This window comes from Narcine bancroftii, chromosome 7 (assembly GCF_036971445.1).
Source record: "Narcine bancroftii isolate sNarBan1 chromosome 7, sNarBan1.hap1, whole genome shotgun sequence".
Lineage (NCBI taxonomy): Eukaryota > Metazoa > Chordata > Chondrichthyes > Torpediniformes > Narcinidae > Narcine > Narcine bancroftii.
In genome coordinates, this window is record NC_091475.1 from 206,245,866 (window position 1) to 206,270,213 (window position 24,348).

A 24,348-nucleotide genomic window follows, 5' to 3' on the forward strand; every position below is an offset into this window, starting at 1 on the left:
GCTCTTTCATTTGCTAATTCTTTACCTGATAATAAGCAGGTGCAAAGTCAAGAAAGGTTTTCTCAACAGCTTGTTTTGGTTCTGAAAGGGAAGAATGGGAAGCAGTAGATGGAATCTCAACAGTTGATTGATATTGGAATTGATGATGGCCAGGTTAATCAAGATCTGCATTTCATACTTGAAATGATTTTCGTATAGGTGGTTTGGCTACCGATCCTTCCGAAGTCGTCGGCCACCTTGCGGCATTGGTCACTCCTGTATAATTGAGGGGGGTAATACTATTATAGTATTTTTAAGGGGATTTTTTTTCTCTTTTTCTTTTGTTCTTTGAGGAGATCTTTGGTTTTGTTTGTGCTGTAGCCTCGGGGAGGTGCTTCTCCATTTCTGGTGGGGTGATTATTATGTCCTAATGGACTTACGGGGACAAATTATTAGTTATACTACTAAAATTAAGAAACAACATATGGCTGAGGTTAGTAAATTGGAGAAGGTGATAGAAATTTTGGAAAAGAATTTACAATGAAATTCCACAGAAGTTAAGAAAGCACACTTATTTAATATGAAACTCCGGTATAATTTGTTACAAACATAAATTTGAGAAATTATTGCAGAGAACTAAACAGCGATATTATGAGTTGGGTGAGAGAGCTCATAAAATCTTAGCTCGGCAGTTAAAACAGAGCAAACTTTTAGAACATTAAATGCTATTAGACATGATTCAATTATTACATATAAACCTCAGGAAATTAATGATGAGTTTTGTAAAATTTATGAAAAATTGTATACTTCTGAAGTGTTGGAAGATTAGGCTAAAATTGATATATTTTTAATCTGATTTATCTTTATCTTTTTTGAAGGATAAGGATATCAAGGATTTAGATTCTTCCTTAGCTGTTAAAGAAGTGATGGATTCACTTTGATCTATGCCTAATGGGAAGTCTCCAGGAGATGATGGTTTTACTTCTGAATTTTATAAAGAATTTCAGGACTTAGTAATTCCTTTATTGATGGATGTATTGAAATAGGTGACAGAGTTTGTTCTTTTCCGGATTCCTTTTCCAAAGCAATTATTCTTAAGAAGGATAGGAACGGGGGGCGTGGCAAGATGGCGTAAGGAACAGACGTGCCTTCCAGTCCTCTCCTGACTCTAACTTATTGTTTTGTCTTTAAGTGCCCGTTAAAACTCTTTAAAAAGTTTATAAATATTATGAGGTGTTGAATTAATACCTAATGGTACATTTATTAAAAAAAAGTAAAAGGAAACATCAACAGATTGTTAAAAAATTATATTTTCCGAAATTATCTGAGCCTGCTTGTTTACAAAAAGCCAGCGTGAAATGGATCCAGGAAAAGAAGCGAAGAATTTGCCATTGGAATTCCGCTCTGAATCCGTAAGTCTTTCTGAAGGTCGTTCTCAGCAGCCTTTAGAACAAAGGGCTGGCCGTGTGCCAGTATTTCAAACAACGTCTACTGTGAGTGCTGTTACTGAGACTTTGACTGCTGAATTAGCTGGGGCGCCACCAGCTGGAGAGTTAAAGAGTTGTCATTTGACTGCTACACCACCAGTTACAACAGCTCTTCCAGATACTGATGTAACAAAGCTTTTAAAGGAGGTTTGGATCAAAGATAACCCTGATCATCAGCCTCCTGACACTTCTGGGGGGTCTGTGGCAGGGGCTCTTACACGGAGTCAAACTGCAAGAAAAGCTACTAAATTAAAAGAAGGGATAGAAGGTCCTCTGATTCTACAAGAACAGCAGGATCCCACCATGTCTGGATCTACTGGTGTTGATATACTTTTCAAGAGTCTTGAACATAAGATATTTTCTTAAATGATGCATTTAGGTGATTCTATGAATAATCTTACTTCTAAGATTAATGCATTGGTGGATGTCAATACTCAACAGATGGCTGATTATGGAGCTTTTAAAGTCGAAACTATTGAAAGACTTGAGATGTGTGATCAAGGATTATCTGATGTACAAGATCAATTGCAAGATGTGAATAAAACAATTGAAACGCTACAGATTCAGAATAAAAATTTAGCAAGAAAGGTTGATTATTTGGAGAACCAATCTAGACGGAATAATGTGAAAATTGTCGGCTTGCCAGAAGGCATAGAAGGGCCAGATCCAAGAAAATTTTTCACTGAATGGATTCCACAAGTGTTGGGACAAGATAAGTTTCCTGAAGGTTTAATATTGGAACGAGCTCATAGAGCTTTGAGAAGGAGACCTTTTTCAGGACAGAATCCAAGACCTGTTCTGGTTCGCTGTTTAAATTACTGTGATAGAGAGACTATTTTACGTATGGCTGTTAGAAATGCACAGCAAAACAGATCTCCTTTGATGGTTCAGAGTAATCGTGTTTTCTTCTATCCGGATTTGAGTCAGGAAATTATGTTTCAACGACGTGAATTTAATTCTGTGAAAGAATTATTGTGGAAAAAAGGATATAAGGCAACATTTAGATACCCTGCGGTACTGAAGATTTTTCAGGATGGATATCAACCAAAGTTCTTTGATAATCCTAAAGAAGCTATGGATTTTGCTCAGTCTTTACCAATTACGCAATTCCAGGAACGACGTAGTCCTCCACGGTCTCCAAAGAGGGCAGAGCTGCAAGAAGGGAATCTGATTTCTGGAAGAAATGGAAGAAACGGTGGTCGCAATGGCAAAGTTGATTAAAAAAAAATTTTTTTTTTAAATTATTTTTTGTTGAGAAGATTTTAAATAGTGATGGGAGTTGGGAGAGGGAACTGGGTGGGCACCAATTTCCAGAAGTCATCAGCTGCGTGTGCGTTATCTCACACCCAATATTTTGGGGGAGTTACCGCATTAGGCGGTTTAAACAGGAGGAGGTAATTGTGACCTCCGACCTGTTTTTTTTTTCTTTTTAATTTTTGGGTTAGGGAGTGAAGCTTTTTTTTATTATCTTTTTTAAATAATTTTTAAAAATTTATATATAACTTTTTTTTTAGTTTTTGGTTGTAATTTCAAAGGGGAATTAAGGGGTTTTTTTTCTTCTTTTTTTGGGGGTTTCTTTTTTTTCTTCTTTTTTTCTCTCTTTATTTCCTTTTTGTTTGTTTGTTTTTTGTTGTTGTGTTTTATTGAGTGTAAGAAATGTCTAAATTGAAGTTTGCTTCTCTTAATGTTCAGGGTTTAAATAATCCTATTAAGCGTAAGAAAGTACTTGCTTATTTAAAAAAATTAACGATGTAGTCCTTCAAGGTCTCCAAAGAGAGTAGAGATGTAAGGTGGGATCCAGATTTTTAAAAGAAATTGAAGCAATGGTGACCGAAGTGGTAACGTTGTTTTAAAAAAATAAATCTTTTATCTTTTTTTTTTAGAAGAGTTTAAGTAGTTTAAAAAATGATGATAGTTTAATGAAATGGGAGTTGGGAGAGGGAACTGGGTGGGCACTAGTTTCCAGAAGTCATCAGCTACCTGTGAGTTATCTCACACCCAATATTTTGGGGGAGTTACCACTTTGGGCGGTTTAAACAGGAGGAGGTAGTTAACGCTTTGGGCGGTTTAAACAGGAGGAGGTAGTTGTGACCTCCGACCTGTTTTTTTTTCTTTTTAATTTTCGGGTTAAGAAGTGAAGGTTTTTTTTAATTATTTTTTTAAAATAAATAATTTTTTTTTAACTCTTTTTGTTTCCTGATTGTAATTGAGAGGGAATTAGGAGGTTTTCTTTTCTCTCCTTTTTTTTCTCTCTTTTTTTTGGGGGGGTTTATTTTTTCTCTTTTTTCTCTCTTTTTTAAGAGGATGATGTCACAGAAGATAATAAGTCAAAAATTGAGGATGTTGAATTAGATGAAGAGGAAGATGAGGGGAAAGGTGATAAGAAGAAAAAGAAGAAAATCAAGTACAAATACATTGAGGGAGAAGAGTTTAATAAAATTAAGTTAATTTCGATAGAGAATTTTGAAGATGTTATAAATGAAGAATATGGAGAATTTTATAAGAGTTTGAACTTTTTTTTTCTTTTTTTGTATAAGGGGAGGGGAAGGGAATAAAAAGTTTATCTGATTGTTTTTCTAAGGGATGTTTTTGTTCTCTCGATGAATTATAAAGGAAACTTGGTATTAATGAAAATTCTTATTTATGTATTATTAATTATGATTTTTTTGTATAACAGATATGTGGTTGATATATGATTTTAATATTTGAACTTAGTTTTAAAGTGGATTTCATTTGTTAAATACATGTATTATGTTTGATTTAAATATATGTTTAAGGGTATTATTTTAATATTGATTTTTTTTGTTGTTAGTAAAATTTTTTGTTGTTAAGTTTTATCCTTTTTTTTGTAGGTGGGGTTTTTTCTATTTTATTTACAACATTGTTAATTAATTCTTCACTCTTTATTTTGGGGGGAGGGTTGGACTAATTTTAAATTAGACGATTAATGTTTTGTTATAATTATTGCGGGGTTAATTTGTGTAGTTTAATGATGTAGTATTCTAATTTTTATCATCTTATTTTTTTATTATTTCTTTAAATGTAATTTTTATTTTATTCATGTCATAAAATTTTAAATAAAGTTTAAAAAAAAAGGATAGGAACCCATTAAAAGCAGGGTCTTATAGACCTATTTTGTTATTGAATGTAGATTATAAAATTGTTGTCAAGGTTCTAGCTAATAGATTAGCTAAATATTTAACCAGATTTACATCATATAGATCAAATGGGTTTTATTAAAAATCGATATTCAGCAGACAATATTGTAAAGTTGATTAATTTATGTTTCTGGGCAGCTATCTGACCAACAAATGGTTATTTCTCTCAATGCAGAGAACGTCTTTGATACAATGGAATGGAGTTTTTCACTTAAAGTTTTTGAGAAATTTAATTTTGGGCTTTTTTTATGGTGGGATTAAGGCTTTATATTAGAAGACCTACTGCTGGAGTTGTGACAAATGGACAGGTATGTTTGTGTGTAATCCCTGTGATGACTTCCTCTCATGGGCAAATAAAGGCCATTTGTTACAACCAACTTGAGTTCAGACTCATTGCTTCTCTGAACTTGTTCTTCACATCACATGTACAGTTCCCAGCAGGGAAATCCCATCGGTCCCATACCCTGCAACTTACTTCCCAATGGTTCCCTCCCTACCTGAGTGGTGAGTTACAGCAACTAATTAATCTACCAACAAGCCTTTTTGAGCAACCTGGACCACCCTCATGGAATCAAGCACTTTGGGCCTACATACTCAGATGGGCCCATAGCCCTTGAAAACCTTCCTATCCATGTTCCAAACCAAATATCTACATAGAGCTCTACAAGATTCTGAGAGGAATAGATAAGCCAGAACTTTTTTCCAAGGGCCAGAGGACATCTGTACAAAGTGAAAGGAGGAAACTTTAGAGGGTAATTTTTTTTATACAGAGAGTTGTGGGTGCCTGGAATGCCTTGCCAGGGGTGGTGCTGGAGGCTGAAATGTTAGGGGCATTTAAGAGATTCCTAGACAGGCACATGGACGAAAGAAAAATAGGTTACAAGGTAGGAAGAGTTGAGTATATTTTGGTAGGAATATATAGGTCAGCACAACATCGAGGGCCAAAGGGCCTGTAATGTGCTGATATATTCTATGTTCTAGTTGTACCTGCCTCTACCACTTTCTCTGGTGACAATGTACCCACTACCCTCTGTGCGAAGAAGGTGTTTCTCAGATCTTTTAAATCTATTCCCTCACCTCATATCTATGCTCTCCAGTTTTAGAATCTACACCCTTTAGTGTTAGAAATCTGTCCTCATTTTATTACTACAACCTCTAATTGTATAAATCTCTGCCCTTGAGATTTAGAAGTTCATTCCTTCTAGTTTTAGAGAACTCTGCCCTTCTATTTGAGATCTCTGCCATCCAGTTTTAGAGATCTTTGTCCTTTAGTTTTAGAATGTATGCCTCCAGTTTTAGAAACAGTTGGCCTCCAGGTTTAGATTTTTTTTTTTAAATTTAGGCTTACAGTATAGTAACAGGCCCTTCTATCCCATGAGCCTGTGCCACCCAAGTACACCAAGTATCCTCCAAACGCCATATGTTTTTGAAGGTTGGGCACTCAACATCTTACTTGCCAGGAAGACGCAACAGCGACTGAACTTCCTGAGAAGACTGAAGCGGGCCAGGCTACCGGCCACCATCACGTCAACCTTCTATAGGAGCTCTACCAAGAGCGAACTGGCCGGTTGCATCACTGTGTGTTATGGTTGGTGCAGAGAAATGGATCAGAGGTCAAGTCTCAGGGCATAAGAGTCTCTCTCTCCCCCCTCATCTTCGTGATCTACCAGGAGTGTTTTTTGAAGGGCACGCACAAAATCATCGAGGACCCCTTCCACCCTGCACACCAGCATCTTTCAGCTGCTCCCGTCGGTAAAGTGATACAGGAGGATCAGAGCCAGCACCATTGGGCTGAGGAACAGCTTCTTCCCATGGACAGTGAAAATGACCAAAGGGATGGCTCACACTAACCATCCAAAACTTTCACTTGTTCAAAACAATTTTTTTTTAATGAAATACTTGTCTTGCATATATATTGCTTGTCTCTATGTGTGTTATGTCTGCTTGTGTGTCTGTGTGTTTGGCACCGAAGACTGGAGAACACTGTTTCATCAGGCTATACTTCTGAAATCAAATGACATTAAACTTGACTTCAAACCGGAGCACCCAGAGGAAAACCACACAAGCATAGGAAGAATGTACAAACACTTAGCGCTGGTTTCGAACCCAGGTCACTGGCACTGTAATCCTTGCCCTCTTGTTTTAGAAATATTTGGCCTCTATTTTTAGAACTTATGCCTTCTAGATTTAGAGATCAGTGCCCTCTAGGGTGATAAATGTATGCCTCTAGTTACAGAACCAGGGACAATGTGAAAAATTCACACAGACGACACTGGAGGCTAATATCAGCCCGATGTTCTGAGAGCTGTGGGCGACAACAATAACAACCACCTTTACCCACCAGACGCACATTCCCCACCTCCTTCAAATTGCTCGAGTGCTCTTTATTTAAACTTAGACATGCTCACTCCAGTGAGCAGAGTTCCCGGTGACTTCATCTCTCCTCATAGGCAAACCCAGTAATTCTCAACCTTTTTCTCTCCACCCACTCACATCCCTCTTTAAGTATTCCCTATCCCATCAGTGCTCTGTGATTAGTAAGGGATTGCTTAAGGTGGGATGTGGGTGGAACGAAAAAGGTTGAAAACCATTGTTTTAATCGTACCTAATTGATTCGTTACGTGGACGGTTTCATAACTCCAAAGGAAATGGACCAATGACAATTTTTATCAAGCAAAATATTTCAGTAACAATTGGGTCTAGAGCAGCGATTCTCAACCTTCGCTTCCCACCCACATATACACTGTCACTAACAAATTGTTGGCAGGATGATGGGGAGATCTCTTTGGGGTGAGGCATGGGCAGATCATAGATTGAATTGGCCCCTTCTGCACTACACATCCTATGGACACCAGCTCCCAGTGCAGTTTCTCCTGCACCTTCAGCAGTCCTTCATAGGAGCTGAGGTTCGCACAGCTAAAAATATAACAGCTATTCCCCCACAATTCTGCACAGCCACTAATTTGATTTAATTTCTCCAGGGTGAGATAGTTGAAAGCATCCAGCATGAAAGAATTACCTGGACAGATGAAATATTGCATTGTAATCTATGAAGATGGCAAAAATGTCCAAAGTTAATATTGTATATAATTTAACTGCATTTTTGCACAACTCACCGCATAAAGAATTTGCTTATCAATTGATATTGCAAATTAAAATAATTTGTCATGTTTGGTGGATAAAAATGTTCTTATTAATTCCTTTCAGAGTTTTTGTTTTTATGATGCTCTAGGGCCTTTCACACACAATGGGATGACCCCAGTGTTATTTATCATGTGTACTGTGACAGAGTATATAGAGGTGTTTGGGAGATAAATTGGAAAAGGTTTGTTAGAGCAGATCACACACAACACTTTAAGACAGAATTTTTGCAGGAGCTTTTGCAAGGGGGCTCAGAGACTCAAGATGGACTGTTATTTGCAAAAGGCAACAAATGTAACAACAGGCAGTAGCAGCTCTGTCTGGAAAAGAGGATTTACTGTCTGGAAGGTCATGTGATGTTTGCAGGCAGAGAGCAGAAAAGAAGGGGCTTTGCTCTCAGAGTTGGAGACAGTGTGAGAGAGAGAGACAGACAGACATCTTCTCTGCACTCTTTCATTTTTATTGATAACGATCCTGTAGTTAGGAGACCAAACGACAGTAAAAGTCCAAAAACCACCGGAGAATCCGGACTTCTCCAAAACTCTCAGCTGAAATCCGGACTTCTCCAAAACTCTCAGCTGAAATCCGGTCCACCCGACAATCCAGACTTCTCCAAAACTCTCAGCTGAAATCCGGACCACCCAACAACCCAGACTTCTCCAAAACTCTCAGCTGAAATCTGGACCACCCGACAATCTGGACTTCTCCAAAACTCTCAGCTGAAATCCAGACCACCAGACAATCTGGACTTCTCCAAAACTCTCAGCTGAAATCCGGACTTCTCCAAAACTCTCAGCTGAAATCCGGTCCACCCGACAATCCAGACTTCTCCAAAACTCTCAGCTGAAATCCAGACAACCCAACAACCCAGACTTCTCCAAAACTCTCAGCTGAAATCCGGACCACCCGACAATCTGGACTTCTCCAAAACCCTAAGCTTTTGTGTGCCTGTGAACGTGCAGAAGCTGTACCAGATGCACAGCGGCAACAAGCAACCGTGTGGAGGGTTGTGGAAATGTAAGAAAAATCTATTATTTTGTATGAAAAACTTTCTTTAATAAATTATCAAAATGTACCTATTTATTCTACTTAAATTTGAATTTTAAAAGTACTGCCCGAGAACCCAGAAAATCTCAAAATCCAGACTGTCCCAATCCTCAGGTGGCTCGGATTTTAGGTCTTTTATTGTCAGCGTGGGTTTCCTCTAGGTGCTTCAGTCTCCTCCCAACCTTCAAAAACGTACATGGATCGGTCCATTTGTGGGCATAAGTTCGTGCGCTGGAAGGGCCTGTTACCGTACTCTATGTCTAAATTTACAAATATAAAATTTAAATTAAAGAACAATAACAAATGAACAAATGTAGAGTAGGGAGTAGTGGTAAAATAGTTCAGCTATGGAGAAAAATGTATGCAAGGAATAGAGAAAAAAAGAGTTAAAATTCAAGTGTGTTTATTGTCACATGTACCAAGATGGATTGTTTTGCGAGCAGGCCAATGAAGCATCGATTATATAGAGCAGACCCAGTACAGACATGCAGAGTTACAGAGATCAGTTGGTACTGAGCAAAGGCAACATGATTTTACTACTGAGAGGTTCATTGAGGAGTCTGATCATGGCGAGAAATTAAGCGTCCTTGAATCTGGCGATTGTTACAAACTAATAAAACCTTACTAGTGTACTCACAAAGGAACAGCAATGGAAGATTCACCAGACAATGGTAAATTTTAAAAGTTTTTATTAGACTATTAAGAACATAACATTTCTTACTTAACTCTAAATTTAACCCCACTTTGCGCAAATGTAAATGTGTTAACACCAAAACCATTACAGTTTAAGCTGGATTCTGCAAAAGTTCAGTTTCAAACATCTTGTTGAACTTGAGGATCCTTTTAAATTGCAGTTCAGAAGTAATTATGAAGCACTTTTAAACATTATATTTTCAAATCTCTTTAAACTCACAAGCCTCTTGATGAGCTGTCTTTCAGAGAGATGTTCTTCATAAGTGTTTTCACAAGTTTCCCCCTTTCTTGTTAGGGTTTCAAACTGTGATCTTCATAATGAGTTATTTCTGAAACAGGAGCAACCATCTTCTGGGCACACGAGGCTGCCTCTCTTTTCATAAAAGAGCCGTTGGAAATGGTCTTACTTATTTCAAAGCCACTTATGTTGTGTATCTCCTATAATAAGGATAATACTAGTCCTTTCCTTTCAGAAGGTCAGGTGTTCCTCAGTCTTCTGTCTTCTTAGTCTTTTTCAGTCTTCTTCTGCCTTCTTCTGATGAAAATGTCTCTCTGCCAAGAGTATATAGTTCTCTAACATCATGTGATGTTACATCATCAATGAGATCAGTCCTAAATTTCTGGAAACCATGTGAATATTTACTGGAATCTTTAACAGTTGCTAGCTCAAGTTTCTTGAGAACCATGTGACATGCATAACTCTGGCTTACAGACGTCACGACTCCAAAATATGACTTCACTTCTGAATGTTTTTTTAATTAATTTATTTAAAAATTTTGACCATACATGTAATCAAAAATACAAGTACAAAAGTAAATCCAGTATTTTCTTCATGATGGTTATACCCAACTCCCTAACCTCACACCCACCTAAGAAAGCCCCAAAGAAAAGATAGACTTTGAAAGAAAAGTAAGAAAATGATAAAGAAAGAGAAAAGGAGGAAAAAGGAAAGCAAGCTGGACTGCTGAAAAGAGCTGCACACTCCACAGATCACACATTCATTTCAATTAATTTTCTTTGGAGCAGATCAGCACACGTTTTGAGGATTACAATGAACATAATTAAAAATTTACACCAGAGATTAGTAAATATGAACACCAAATTTGTAAAAATACGTCATACTTCTTAAGTTATAGGTAATTTTCTTGAGGGGAATACAGCTATGCCTCTTGGCATTCCAACGTGCCATACTTAGATGTGAAACAGACTTCCAAGCAACAGCTATATATTTCCTGGCCAATGCCAATGCAGGTTTAACAAATTTTGTTTGATGTTTGGATAGTTTCAGTTTAGGTCTTATCCCTGTAATATCCCCCAGTAAAAATCATTCTGGGTTTTGTGAAAATTTTATCCCTGTGATCTGCTTTAGGAAATTTCCTAGATCAACCCAAAAAGGCCTTACTTTAGAACATAACCAAGTTGAATGTAAAAACATTCCTGCCTCCTCACCACATCTAAAACATCTGTTTGATAAGTCTGAACTAGTTTAATTTCTGTGGTGTGAGACATAATTGATGCAAAAAAATTATATTGTACTAATCTGTATCTTACATTTATCATGTTAGTGATACTATCTCAATGTAGTTCAGACCAGGTTTGAAGTGCCAGTTGATGAAGTAGACAAAGACGATGTGGTCAAACAATAATCATGGCTTTTATTAGCAGAAACTCATGGTACAATAATGAAAAACAATAGATGCATATACAGTTATATCCAGGGGGAGTGTCCTCAACAGTAGAGATAATGCACAGTCAATATTAGTACAGCAAGGCTCGCCAGAGGGGAGATAGGCAGCTTGGCAGACATTCACCACAGTCTCCTCCGGCAAAGAAGGGTTAAAATCAAAAGGACAGCTGCTAGGAAAGACTGAAGCAAGTGATACATGTTTGGCCTTGAGATACTCTAACAGGCAAAATACACCAGTATCTAGCAAGCAATCAAAATATAATGAGATGTTTTATGAATATGTCAGCCTATCAGGTTGTTTACGAATTCTGGTGCTTCGTCTCAAAACAGGTGGCTCCTTTGCAACCTTGGGAACTGGTAGAGTTCCTGGGTCTGTAGTGTGGGAAGAACTGGCTTCTGAACCTGCTCCAGAATCGCCAGCGTGAGGCAGTGGAGCCTCAGCATGGCCATCTGAAAGCTTACTAGGGGTCACAGGCTGGGGGACGGGGGGTGAGCCCAATCTCTCAGAATCACTCTGAGTAGGGGTGTGAGGAAGAGGTAAACCAGGCGAGGCCAGATCCCTTAGGGGTACAGAGTCAGTACTCCCGTCTGGGAATCTAACATGAGTGTAGCTGGGGTTAGTATTACAGTAGATGAACTGGTTGGACAAGGGGGTCTGTTTTACGTGCCCGAGCGTGGCTCTTCAGCAGCACGGTTCCAGGCTCAGATAAACAGGCTGGCCAGTCCATCACAGTTCCTGATTTCCTAAGAAAGGCAAACATACGTTCATGAGGTGTTTGATGTGTTGCAGTACACAATAAAGACCGAATAGAATGTAGTGCCTCAGGCAGCACCTCCTGCCACCGGGTAACAGGGTAACCATGTGTTTTTAAAGCAAGATTAACAGTCTTCCAGACTGTAGCATTAGCCCTTTCAACCTGTCCATTGCCCTGTGGGTTGTAGCTTGTGTTACGGCTGGTGGCAATCCCATTTTGTAGCAGGGCTCGCCGCAGTTCAACGCTCATGAAAGCTGAGCCTCTATCGGTATGAATGTAATTGGGAAAACAAAAAATGCTGAAAATTCTGTCAAGTGACTTAATGACAGACACTGACGAGACGTCAGGGCAGGATATCGCAAAGGGAAACCTGGAATATTCGTCAATTACAGTGAGAAAATATACATTTTGTTGTTGGAAGGTAACGGCCCTTTAAAATCTAAGCTCATCCTCTCAAAAGGTCGGGTTGCCTTGATGAGAGTGGCCTCTGGAGCTTTGAAGTATTACAGTTTGCATTCTGCGCAAACGGGACAGCTTTTAGTCAGTTTCCTGACTTCTTCCAGAGAGTAAGGAAGGTTGTTAGCCCTTGTGTAGTGGAAGAACCTCGTGACTCCTGGGTGGCACAGTCTGCTATGGATCTCTTTTAGCCCGTCCAGCTGAGCACCAGCAGCAGATCGTGACAATGCGTCAGAGGGATCGTTTAACCTGCCCAGTCTGTACTGGATCTCATAATTATAAGCTGAGAGTCCTATTCGCCAGCGTGCCTTCTTATCGTTTTTGATTTTACTTTTGTGTTTAGTACTGAACGTGTAGGCTACAGATTTCTGATCAGTGACAAGAGTAAATTTTCTGCCGGCTAGAAAGTGTCTCCAGTAGCGAACAGCTTCAATAATAGCCTGGGCTTCTTTTTCAATGGCAGGATGTTTAAGTTCAGGTCCGCGTAACGTGCGGGAGAAGAATGCCACAGGTCTGCCCTTTTGATTAAGGATTCCTGCCAAGGCACAATCTGAGGCATCGGTTTCCACTTGGAATGGGACGTCCTCGTCAATGGACGAGAGTGCAGCTTTGGCAATATCAGCTTTAATTCTCTCGAAAGCCTTCAAGGCCATTGGAGAGAGAGGAAAAGATTTAGTGTCAAATAGAGGGCGTGGCTTCGTGGCGTAGTCCCGAACCCATTTGCAGTAGTAGGAAAAGAATCTCATACAGCTTTTAAGGGCTTTTGCTGAGTCTGGGGGTGGTAACTTCTTAAGGGGGGTCCATTTTTTCTGGGTCGGTGCGGATTTAGCCAATGTTAGAACAGCAAGGCTTGCCAGAGGGGAAACAGGCAGCTTGGCAGACATTCACCATAGTTTGCTCGTTGATTCACTTCTGAATCTTTTGTAAGGGTGTGTGTGTAACCCAGCTCCAAGCCCACTACATTATCTCAGCCATATTTATAGGAAATATAGCTTAACATTAACCTAAATATTAATTGCGTGAAGCAAAGCTGCGTCCTTGCACCAACCCTCTTTTCAATCTTCTTCAGCATGATGCTGAAACAAGCCATTAAAGACCTCAACAATGAAGACGCTGTTTACATCCGGTACCGCACGGATGGCAGACTCTTCAATCTGAGGCGCCTGCAAGCTCACACCAAGACACAAGAAAAACTTGTCCGTGAACTACTCTTTGCAGACGATGCCGCTTTAGTTGCCCATTCAGAGCCAGCTCTCCAGCGCATGACGTCCTGTTTTGTGGAAACTGCCAAAATGTTTGGCCTGGAAGTCAGCCTGAAGAAAACTGAGGTCCTCCATCAGCCAGCTCCCCACCATGACCACCAGCCCCCCCACATCTCCATTGGGCACACAGAACTCAAAACGGTCAACCAGTTTACCTACCTCGGCTGCACCATTTCATCTGATGCAAGGATTGACAACAAGATAGACAACAGACTCGCCAAGGCAAATAGCGCCTTTGGAAGACTACACAAAAGAGTCTGGAAAAACAACCACCTGAAGAAATACACAAAGATCAGTGTGTACAGAGCCGTTGTCATACCCACACTCCTGTTTGGCTCCGAATCATGGGTCCTCTACCGGCATCACCTACGGCTCCTAGAATGCTTCCATCAGCGCTGTCTCCGCTCCATCCTCAACATTCATTGGAATGACTTAATCACCAACATCGAAGTTCTCGTGCTGGCAGAGTCCGCAAGCATCGAATCCACGCTGCTGAAGACCCAACTGCGCTGGGTGGATCACGTCTCCAGAATGGAGGACCATCACCTTCCCAAGATCGTGTTCTATGGCGAGCTCTCCACTGGCCACCGAGACAGAGGTGCACCACAGAAGAGGTACAAGGACTGCTTAAAGAAATCTCTTGGTGCCTGCCACATTGACCACCGCCAGTGGGCTGATCTTGCCTCCAACCGTGCATCTTGGCGCCTCACAGTTCGGCGGGCAGCAACCTCCTTTGAAGAAGACTGCAGAGCCCACCTCACTGACAAAAGACAAAGGAGGAAAAGCCCAACACCCAACCCCAACCCACCAATTTTCCCTTGCAACCGCTGCAACCGTGTCTGCCTGTCCCGCATCGGACTTGTCAGTCACCAACGAGCCTGCAGCAGACATGGACATTACCCCTCCATAAATCTTTGTCCGTGAAGCCAAGCCAAAGAAGAAAGATGAATATTAACACAGATCCATTACCACAATGTATGCTCTCACACTCATGAATCCCCTTCCTGACTGGGGGGGTGGAGGGGGGGGGTTGAAGAGAGTGAGGCTGGAATTGGAATGATGGCTAGCGTTGTTTACCTTTTACTTGCTGTGGATCCTGCGTGACCTTCTGAGTTTCTCCAACATGTTTGTGTATTGCACAGATCTGCAACTTCTTGCAATTCATTGATAACTAGAGAAGTACAGCCAGTTGTCCAAGCAGTTAAGATCATAAATTACAGGGTGGCACAGTAGCCTAGCGGTTAGTACCACACTGTTACAGAGCCTGCACCCTGGTTTGAATCTTACACTGTCTGTCAAGAGTTTGTACATTCACCCTGTGACCTGAGTAGGTTTTCCCCGGGTGCACCGGTTTCCTCCCCCCTTTCAAAAACGTGCGGGGGTTGTAGGTTAATTAGTGTATTTTGGCGGCACGGGTGAAAGGACCTGTAAACATGCTCTATCTCTCTTTTTAAAAGTTTTTGGTCATAATACAACTGTTACGAGCCCAGAGGACCCCAAAAACCCATCAGGAATAGATATTCACCAAGACAAATGATTACTTAAACAAAAGTTGCTTTTAATTATCTTTAAACATGAACATAGAATCACACTTTAACTTATCTCTAATGACTTAACTAACCTAACATAACCCCCTTCTAATATTAAGTGCATGTGTATGTAATGTGTGTGTAAGTTCAGAAAAGCTCTTTGGGTTCACAATCCAATCTCACTTCTCATTCCTCCAAGTTCACTGGTTGCAGGTGATTCTTATACTGTGCTTGAAAGGTAAATGGTTACTGCTCAGGAACATTCTTGTCGGTTTAGAGAGAGATTTGTTGTTCCAGGACATCCACAACTGATTCCTTTTTAATTAGCCACTCCAGTGTCTAACTGACGAAACTTGCCCTTTCAGGGTCCTCCAGATGATAACCTCTTTCTTTCAGGTCACCACAGAGTTCCTTTTTGTTTCCCTTATTCCAAGTGAAACATTAGACAGCCAGTCCTCTCCTCTTGCATAAACCACATGGGCTTTGACCAGGCTGTCTTCCAAATGGGGCTTTCCACAACCTGGCCAGCTTGTCCTGTTCCAGTCCCAACTGCTTCTGCTGGCTGTAACATTGACAAAGAAGTCTCTCTCTCTCTCTCTCTTAGAGAGACAGCATGTTTGACTCTCTCTGCTTTGGAACAGCAAGTTCTCTTCAAGACAATCTGCATCTCCAATAGGATCTTTCAACTGTTGCCTTTTTTAAGCAACAATCCATTAGTGAACTCTTTTAGGCTCTCTCCAAATTCTTGCAAAAGCTGTGGAGCCGATATGTCCAGCATTTAGCAGAGCTCCAGTATTTCAAATAAGATCTGTTTTAAAGTGTTTGTATGTGACCTACTCTAACAAACCTTTCCCAATTTATCTCCCAAAAACATATCTATATACTCTATATACTCTGTCACACAACACTGACATATTTAATTAACAGCAATAACTTGCACTCTTGAATTCAACCCCTCCGCTTGGAACTCGAAAGTAGGTGAGATGTTTGATATTATACCTCAGGAGGTTAGAGAGAGCTCACAAGATTTAACTTGAGTTAAACAAAAAAATCTGTACATTGTCGAGTGCAATGTACAAACGTGCTGGAGAAATTCAGCAGGTCCCGCAGTATCTACAGGGTAAAGGGGAGAGGACCGAGGGCTGCTCTCTGACAGGAGAAGGAAGGGAAGAGGTTGGGGAGCTGGAGGGAAAGCCACAATCCGATGGTAGGTGAAAAACAATTTCTTGCGGAAATTCAACACCTGTTGTTAATTATTAATTGAGCCTTGGTCGTCTGCCAGAAGCTTTCTGGCTGTGAAGACATAGTTTGACTAAATATGCGTTTTCAAACAGCAATCCAGATTAGTGTTAGCCTGAGTAAAATCTAGACAGGCAGCTAACTATTGGGAAACCCATGTATATAAAGTCAGCCCTATGGGGTTACACAAGGAGAAGCCAAATTTGTGTGCAGTAAAGTTCACCAAGAGTCAGTTTTGTTTTAAATTGAAACCCACACGAGACTGCAGACAGGCATCTAGAACAAAAACGATCAGCTGGAGGAACTCAGTGCGTCAAGTCCGAATTTCAGCACATCTAAATTTAAATTTGACTTACAGCACGGTAGAAGCCAATTCTGGCCATCTAAACCTGTGCTGTCCAATGACACCCAACAGACCTCGAAGCCCTGTACGTCTTAAGGGTGGGAGAAAACCAAAACAACCAGAGGAAACCCAGGCAGACACGGGGAGAACACACAAACTCTGTAAGGAAAACTTTCATAACATACGGGGGTTGTAGGTTTGTTGGGATATTTGGATGGCTTGGGCTCATGGCCTGTTACCATGTTATATGTCTACATTAAAAATTAAGCTTGAAATTTGCCTTGGACAGTGGCATTTGATTGCCTTGGCCTCAAGCACGACACTTGTTTAAACTGGTACATTTTTCTACACCCTGCAATATATTTATAACATCACATCCTAAAGTCTCACTGCAACACCATCCCCTCCACTCTACGACTCACTCGGTGCTTTTAAGCGGCAGAATCCAGGAAGCTCTCCTGGGACCCAGCTGCGATCAGTGGGGCAAAGGTGCCCAGCACCTTTTAAGCTGGGGGAGGGGGCAGACCCAGTAGATCGCCAACCCGGTGATTTAAGGAGGATCCCACCCCCCGCGATGATGTGGTAAGTGACGCGTCACGCAAACTAGTCTCCCCCGTCCCCCCCACCAGTTGTCAGTCTCTCCCCAACCAGCTGTTAGTCTCGCCCCCCCCCACTAGCTGTCAGTCTCCCTCCCATCATCAATCGCGCTCCCCCTTCCCGCGGCAGCCGAACCCTCTCCTCTTTCCCCCGTGGCAGCGACCTCACTACACCCCCCACCCCCACCCCCGACTTCTCCACCCCGGGCCCTGGAAGCAACCCCTCTCTCCCCCCAATTACCGCGGACACTTCAGCCCGGGTTTCCTTGGGACGCCAGCACGTAAGCACTGAGGTCACAGGAATAACCGGTCGACAATTTTGCTGTTCAAGCTGCCGGTCAATGTGTCCTGGGTCAGTTTAACTAGGTTGCCTGACTACCTCCGAGGTAGGGCAGGGACACGATTGACTTTGGACGACGTTGACCAGGTCAGACCATTTCAAGCTGCCTTGTGATGGGGCACTAACCGGGCAAATTGCCTGGTTAACACCATTTTACAAGGCAATTTGAAAGCACCTATTGTAACATCGCATCCTGCACTCTGTGACTCACTGTAACACCCCACCCTACACTCTGTGTTTCACTTTAACACAGCACCATACACTCTGTGACCCACTGTAACTCTTTAATTCACTATAACTCCACACCCTGCACTCTGTGACTCGCTGTAATGCTGCACCCTACACTCTGTTCTCTGCACCCTACACTCTGTAGCCCCTTTCACATTGCAGCACCCGAGAGGTCCTCCTAGGACCTGGGTGTGATAAATGGGGCAAAGGTACTGGAAGCTCCTTTCAACTCGCAGGGGGACGGACCCATTAAATTGCCAACCCAATGATTTAAGGGAGATCCTAACCCAGCAATAATGTGATAAGTGGCGCGTCATGCACTTATGGGAACTATCAGTCTCCCCCTCCACCAGCCATCAGTTGCCACCCCCACTGTCAGTCACCTCTTCTCTTTGGCTTGGCTTCGCGGACGAAGATTACTGTAATTGCCACATCACGGCCCTCCACTCTTCCCACCTCGGCAGTGACCTCTCTCTCGCCCTATGGAGTAAAACAGCAAAGTAGTGAAATTCAGGATTTTTATCAGATTTTTTATCATATCCCACCGTAAGTAATCCCTACGCCGTCGGTGCTCTGTGATTAGTAAGGGATTGCTTAAGGTGGGATGTGAGTGGGAAGGGAAGGTTGAGAATCACTGCTCTAGACCCAGTTGTTACTGAAATATTTGGCTTGAGAAAAATTGCCATTGGCCCATTTCCTTTGGAGTTCTGAAACCGTGCACATGACGAGTCCATGAGGGACGGTTAAAACAGAGGTTTTCAAACTTTTTCTTTCCACCTACTTCCCACCTTAAGCAATCCCTTACCAATCACTGTTTTGAGGGATATGGACTGAATGCAGGCAAGTGGTGTGAGCTTGGTTCGGCAGCTTGGCCGGTATGGGCAAGTTGGATTGAAGGGCCTCTTTCCTTTGCCGTCAATGTCCGTGGCTCCATACATTCTCAATGGGTTGTCATTCTAGCTTCTTAACGTGGCCGGCGACATGGTGGGGGGGCTGTTTTCAGGCATTGGACCCCCCACCCCCAGCAGTGACCCTAATGCCCCCCTCCCCCAATTAGACTTGTTCTAACACCCACTCTGCTTCTTAAATCACTTTGTGGCAGGTTCTCCTCCTCCTTGTGTTTTCTTTGGAGCTCCAGCAGGCTGGAAGGCAGAGATCTAGTTCTCTGCACTCTCCAACTAATCCCACCGAGGTCCCTCCACTGATCGACTACCAAACCCACGTCGATTTCACCACCTTTGGAAGGTGACAGAAATGTGCTTTCATGACGTTAACCTCAATCAAAGAACGAGGAGATGTTATTATTAATCTGTCAACCTCATTAACCTGAACGTTTAATTTTTTGACAGAACTCATCAGCTTAATGAGGTGCAACCACATTAGCCATATTTGGAACTCATCAGCAAAGCCCATGAGAAAATACGAGGCGTCACGCTCCATGTTTCCATCTCCATTTCCAGATGGGCATGCATTTTGATCCTGGTAACAGCTGATGCAACTTACCCAGGATTGTCGCCACGTTTGGGAGGCCCGCGGACAACCATTATGCTGGTCACATCCTCTTCTCGGTGCTGCCTTCGGGAAGGAGGTGCAGAAGCCTGAAGCCCAGGCTGCAGAAGGTAGAAAACACAGCCAAGTCCATCAGAGGCTCTGACCTCCCATCCATTGCCGACATCTACGTGAGCCAACATCATAAAGGACCCCCATCCACTGGCGTTGCTAGGTGCAGGGGGTGCAGACTGCTCTGGGAGACACCATCAGAGAGGGTGACACCAAAATGACTGTTTATAAAATATTTGTGCTGTGTTTGAGCAGAAATTTATTATTTTTATAACAACAAAAACAAGTTTTGTAAGCCCAGGCTGCATGTATCAATATACCTACAAGGCTAAAACTCAATGCTAATTTACTTTTTGAGCCTTCTAATGTGACAGACCTGTCGTCATTACCCAATGCTTCGAATCATATCGTTTCGTCTGCACGCACTACAAGCAGACGCTGTTATTTTCGTTGTTGCTGTGGGTATGATATTAAAGGTTTAATTTTAATTTTCCTCGTTGATTTACTCACTACTATTGCCATTACATTGCCAGCTCACTCGTCCGAGTGCTACTGGTACCATGTAACCCAGTACTACCTGTCGCATGGCCGGGTGGTCGACAACTAAACCGGCTCCCCCCCCACCAGGCTTGCCTGGCACAGAGGGTGGGCTGGACACCCAGCAGGATGAAAAACAAGTCCCGTCAAAGGGCGGATGAACCCTCTCGTAAGGTCAACAGCCACCTAGCCAACACACACCGAGAAGCGCAGAAAGGGCAACCCTTGCATCGTTGCTTGGTCTGGCCATTCCCTGCAACAGAACTTTCCCCCAGCCGTCTTGGACCTCACCATGCCACTGGATCTAGGAGGGGATATTGAGAGGGTGGGTCTGGACCTGTCCAATACCCTACTCATCTAAAATCCATTCACGCACACGCTGTTCCTTTCTGAGGAGTGGGGTATCCTCGCAGGGCCTGTCAAGGATCAGCCTGTACAGCCACTCAAGGACGCACATATCAAACCCCACAAACTGACCGAAAGGAACCACTTATCAGATGGAGAGCCAGAATCGCCATTACAATCCATGCTATACAGTAATTACGCTTGACAAGTAACATTAGTACAAAAATATTGCTAAGGATCCTGTATGGTCTGGTACAGGAGGAGGTCAATGGGGGGGGGGGGGGGGGGGGAACACGGGAAGGGGTGTCACCATGAGTTACCACACTGGGTGACACCAACCCTAGTGATGTCACTGCCCCCATCAATATTGTCTCATAGCTTTTGCATTAATTATCTCTTTAATTCAAGGAAAACTTTTTTTTTGTTTCACAAAGTAACTGTTCAGTTGCAGTAAGAGGATGCCTCGGAGATTGACCAGGATGTCGTCTGGTTGGTGAACGTGTCTCATGCAGCAAAGTTGACAGAGCTAGGGCTTTTCTCTTTAACATAACAATTACAGCACGGAAACAGGCCATTAGGCCCTTCTAGTCCGCACCGAACCAAACACCCCTTTCTAGTCCCACCTCCCTGCACAATGCCCATAACCCTCCATCTTCTTCTCATCAATATACCTGTCCAACCTTTTCTTAAATAATACAATTGACTCCGCCGCCACTATTTCTCCCGGAAGATCATTCCACACGGCTACCACTCTCTGAGTAAAGAAGTTCCCCCTCATGTTACCTCTAAACCTCTGCCCCTTAATTCTTAACTCATGTCCTCTTGTTTTAATCTTTCCTCCTCTTAACGGAAATAGTCTATCCACATCCACTCTGTCTATCCCTTTCATAATCTTAAATACTTCTATCAAATCCCCTCTCAACCTTCTACGCTCCAAAGAATAAAGACCTAATCTGTCCAATCTCTCCCTATACTCTAGATGCTTAAACCCAGGTAACATTCTGGTAAACCTTCTCTGCACTCTCTCCACTCTGTTTATATCCTTCCTATAATTAGGCGACCAGAACTGCACACAGAACTCCAAATGAGGCCGCACCAACGTCTTATACAATCTCAACATCACCTCCCAACTCCTATATTCCATGCAATGATTGATAAAGGCCAGCATACTAAAAGCCTTCTTCACCACCCTATTCACGTGAGTTTCTACCTTCAGGGAACGATGTACCGTTACTCCTAAATCCTTCTGCTCTTCTGTATTCCTCAATGCTCTCCCATTTACCACGTATGTCCTATTCTGATTCTTCTTACCAAAATGAAGCACCTCACACTTATCAGCATTAAATTCCATCTGCCATTTTTCAGCCCACTTTTCTAAGCAGCCCAAATCCCTCTGCAATCCTTGAAAACCTTCTTCATTATCCACTATTCCACCTATCTTAGTATCGTCTGCATATTTACTAATCCAATTCACCACCCCATCATCTAGATCATTAATGTATATAATGAACAACAATGGGCCCAATACAGATCCTTGAGGCACACCACTGGTCACCGGCCTCCAACCTGACAGACAATTATCCACTACCACTCTCTGGCCTCTCCCTTTCAGCCAATGTTCAATCCATTTGACTATCTTAAAATTTATACCTAAAGACTGCACCTTCCTAACTAACCTTCCATGTGGTACCTTATCAAAGGCCTTACTGAAGTCCATATAGACAACATCCACTGCGCTACCCTCATCCACATTCTTTGGAGTAATGAAGGATGAGAGGTGACCTAATAGAGGTGTATAAGATTATGAGGGGCTTAGATAGGGCAGACAGCCAGCACCTTTCTCTCCAGGGCAACAGTAGCCAATACCAGAAGACATCTGTACAAGGGGAGGGGAGGAACATCTATGGGAGGTGTCAGGCGTAATTCTTTTAAATGTTTTTTTTAACAGAGAATGGTGGGTGCCTGGAATGCGTTGCCAGGGGTGGTGATGGTGCCAAAGGGACATTCAAAAAACTCTTAGACTGGCACTTGCATTTAAGAAAATAGAGGCTTATGGGTGTGAGGTAGGGAAGGGTTAGATTCTTGTGGAGTAGGTTTACGCGGGTTGGCGCGACATTGTGGGCTGAAGGCCCTGTAGTGTGCTGCAATGTTCTATCTTCTCAGGTGTGTAACAACAAACTCATTATAACCCTATAACCGTTTACGGTGCGGAAACAGGCCATGTTGACCATTCGAGTCTGCACTGGTTCACTAGAACAACTCCACTAGCTCAATCCTTCCCCTCTCCACCCATAACCCTCCAACCCCCTCATCTCCATGTACACATTCAACCTCCTCTTAAATGACAGAAGGGACCCTGCCGAAACTAACTCTTTTGGAAGATCATTCCATTCTGCCACGACTCACTGAGTGTAAAAGCCACATCTAACATTTCTCCTAAAGTTTTGCCCCCTTACCCTTAACTCATGCCCTTTTGTTCCAACCTCCTCTGCCCTCAGGGGAAAGAGTCTGTTTATGTTTAGTCTATCTATTCCTTACATAATTTTAAATACCTCTATCAAGTCCCCTCTCAGTTGTCTATGTTACAAGAAACCGAAAGGATTGCCAATTAATGAAGTCTCTGCAGGGATTAGCGAGGGTAGTTTTCCACTCATTAAGAATTGACCCAGTGCAGCTACTAAACCAAGCGTACCTTTCCTTGGATCTCAGCAAATCTTCCTCACCATTTCCCTCCTTAATTGCCTCCTGAAACTGCATGTGAAGAGAGAGAACATCGAACCAGTGCTGCACAGGAAATGGTCCTTCAGCCTGAAGATGCCAATCTAATCCCATCTGCCTGCACGTGATTTGTATCCCCCTGTTCCCTGCCTGTTCATGTGTCTGTCTAAATGCTTCTTGAACATTGCATTTAACCAGGACTCTCCAAATCTAAACAGAAATGGGAACAGCATCTGAATATTACAATTGTTATGAATCCAGAGGACCCCAAAACCCAGCAGCAATAGATATGTACCATGACAAAGGGTTACTTAAACAAAAGTTGCTTTTAATTATCTTTGAACATGAAAATAGAATCTCTATTAACTTATTTAACCTACTTAACCCCCTTCTAATGCTAAGCACATGTGTATATAATGTATGTGTAAGTTCAGCAACGTTTTTTGGTTCACAGTCCAATCTCATTGGTTGCAGGCAATTATTGTACTGTGCACAGATTTAACATGAATAAAATTCACCAGGCTTTGGTGCTTAACAGGTAAATGGTTACCACTCGGATGGGTTCTTGTTGGTTTTCCGAGAGAGAGTTTGACCAGGCTGTCTTCCAAAGTTTTCTCTCTCTCTCTCTCTCTCTCTCTCTCTCTCTCTCTCACCTGCTTTTTTTCCTGCTCTCTTCCTGCAAAGATCATATGACCCTCCAGACAGCAAGTTCTGTTTTTCAGACAAACCCTGTTGTTACATTTGTTGCCCTTTTGCAAACAACATCCATCATGAGTCTCTGAGCACTTTTGCAAAAGTTCCTGCAAACATTCTGTGTTTTCAAGTGTTTGTGTTTGACCTGCTCTAACAAACCTTTCCCAATTTGTCTCCCAAACACCTCTATATACTGTGTCACACAATTGATGAGCAATTATGGATGGATTTGCGTAGAGACAGAATGTCGAACACCATTAATGTGTGATACAGTATAATTTATTTTACATCATGTAAGCTACATAAAATAAAATCAGACTTATCAAATAAGTGTTTTAGGTGTGATACGGAAGAGAGTACCTTTCTGCATTCCACATGGATGTGTCTAAAATTAAGAACATTTTGGGTGAAAGTAGGGGAACAAATTACTAATATTTCAGATCCACAAAATCCCGATTTATTTTAGTTAGGGAATGTTGAGGGACCAACCAATCTGAGACTGGTCCTTTCATCAACTCATCAGAAGTTAAGAGGTGTTTTGATAGATGTATTTAA

The 24,348-nt window shown here is 42.1% G+C and overlaps 1 protein-coding gene across 2 annotated transcripts in view; it reads left to right on the forward strand.

Annotated features, from left to right (window-relative positions):
* sts (steroid sulfatase (microsomal), isozyme S) overlaps positions 1–19,874 on the forward strand; it is a 164,002-nt gene extending 144,128 nt beyond the window's left edge. Inside the window, exon 10 of one of the 2 annotated variants that reach the window (XM_069892068.1) lies at positions 19,290–19,874. In XM_069892068.1, coding sequence (XP_069748169.1) covers positions 19,290–19,417 — 128 coding nt within the window. In that variant the 3' untranslated portion in view covers positions 19,418–19,874. Of the gene's footprint in view, positions 1–3,767; positions 4,092–19,289 lie in introns of those variants that run through there. The other variant, XM_069892067.1, reaches the window with a different exon arrangement.
* Positions 19,875–24,348: the final 4,474 nt, after the last annotated feature.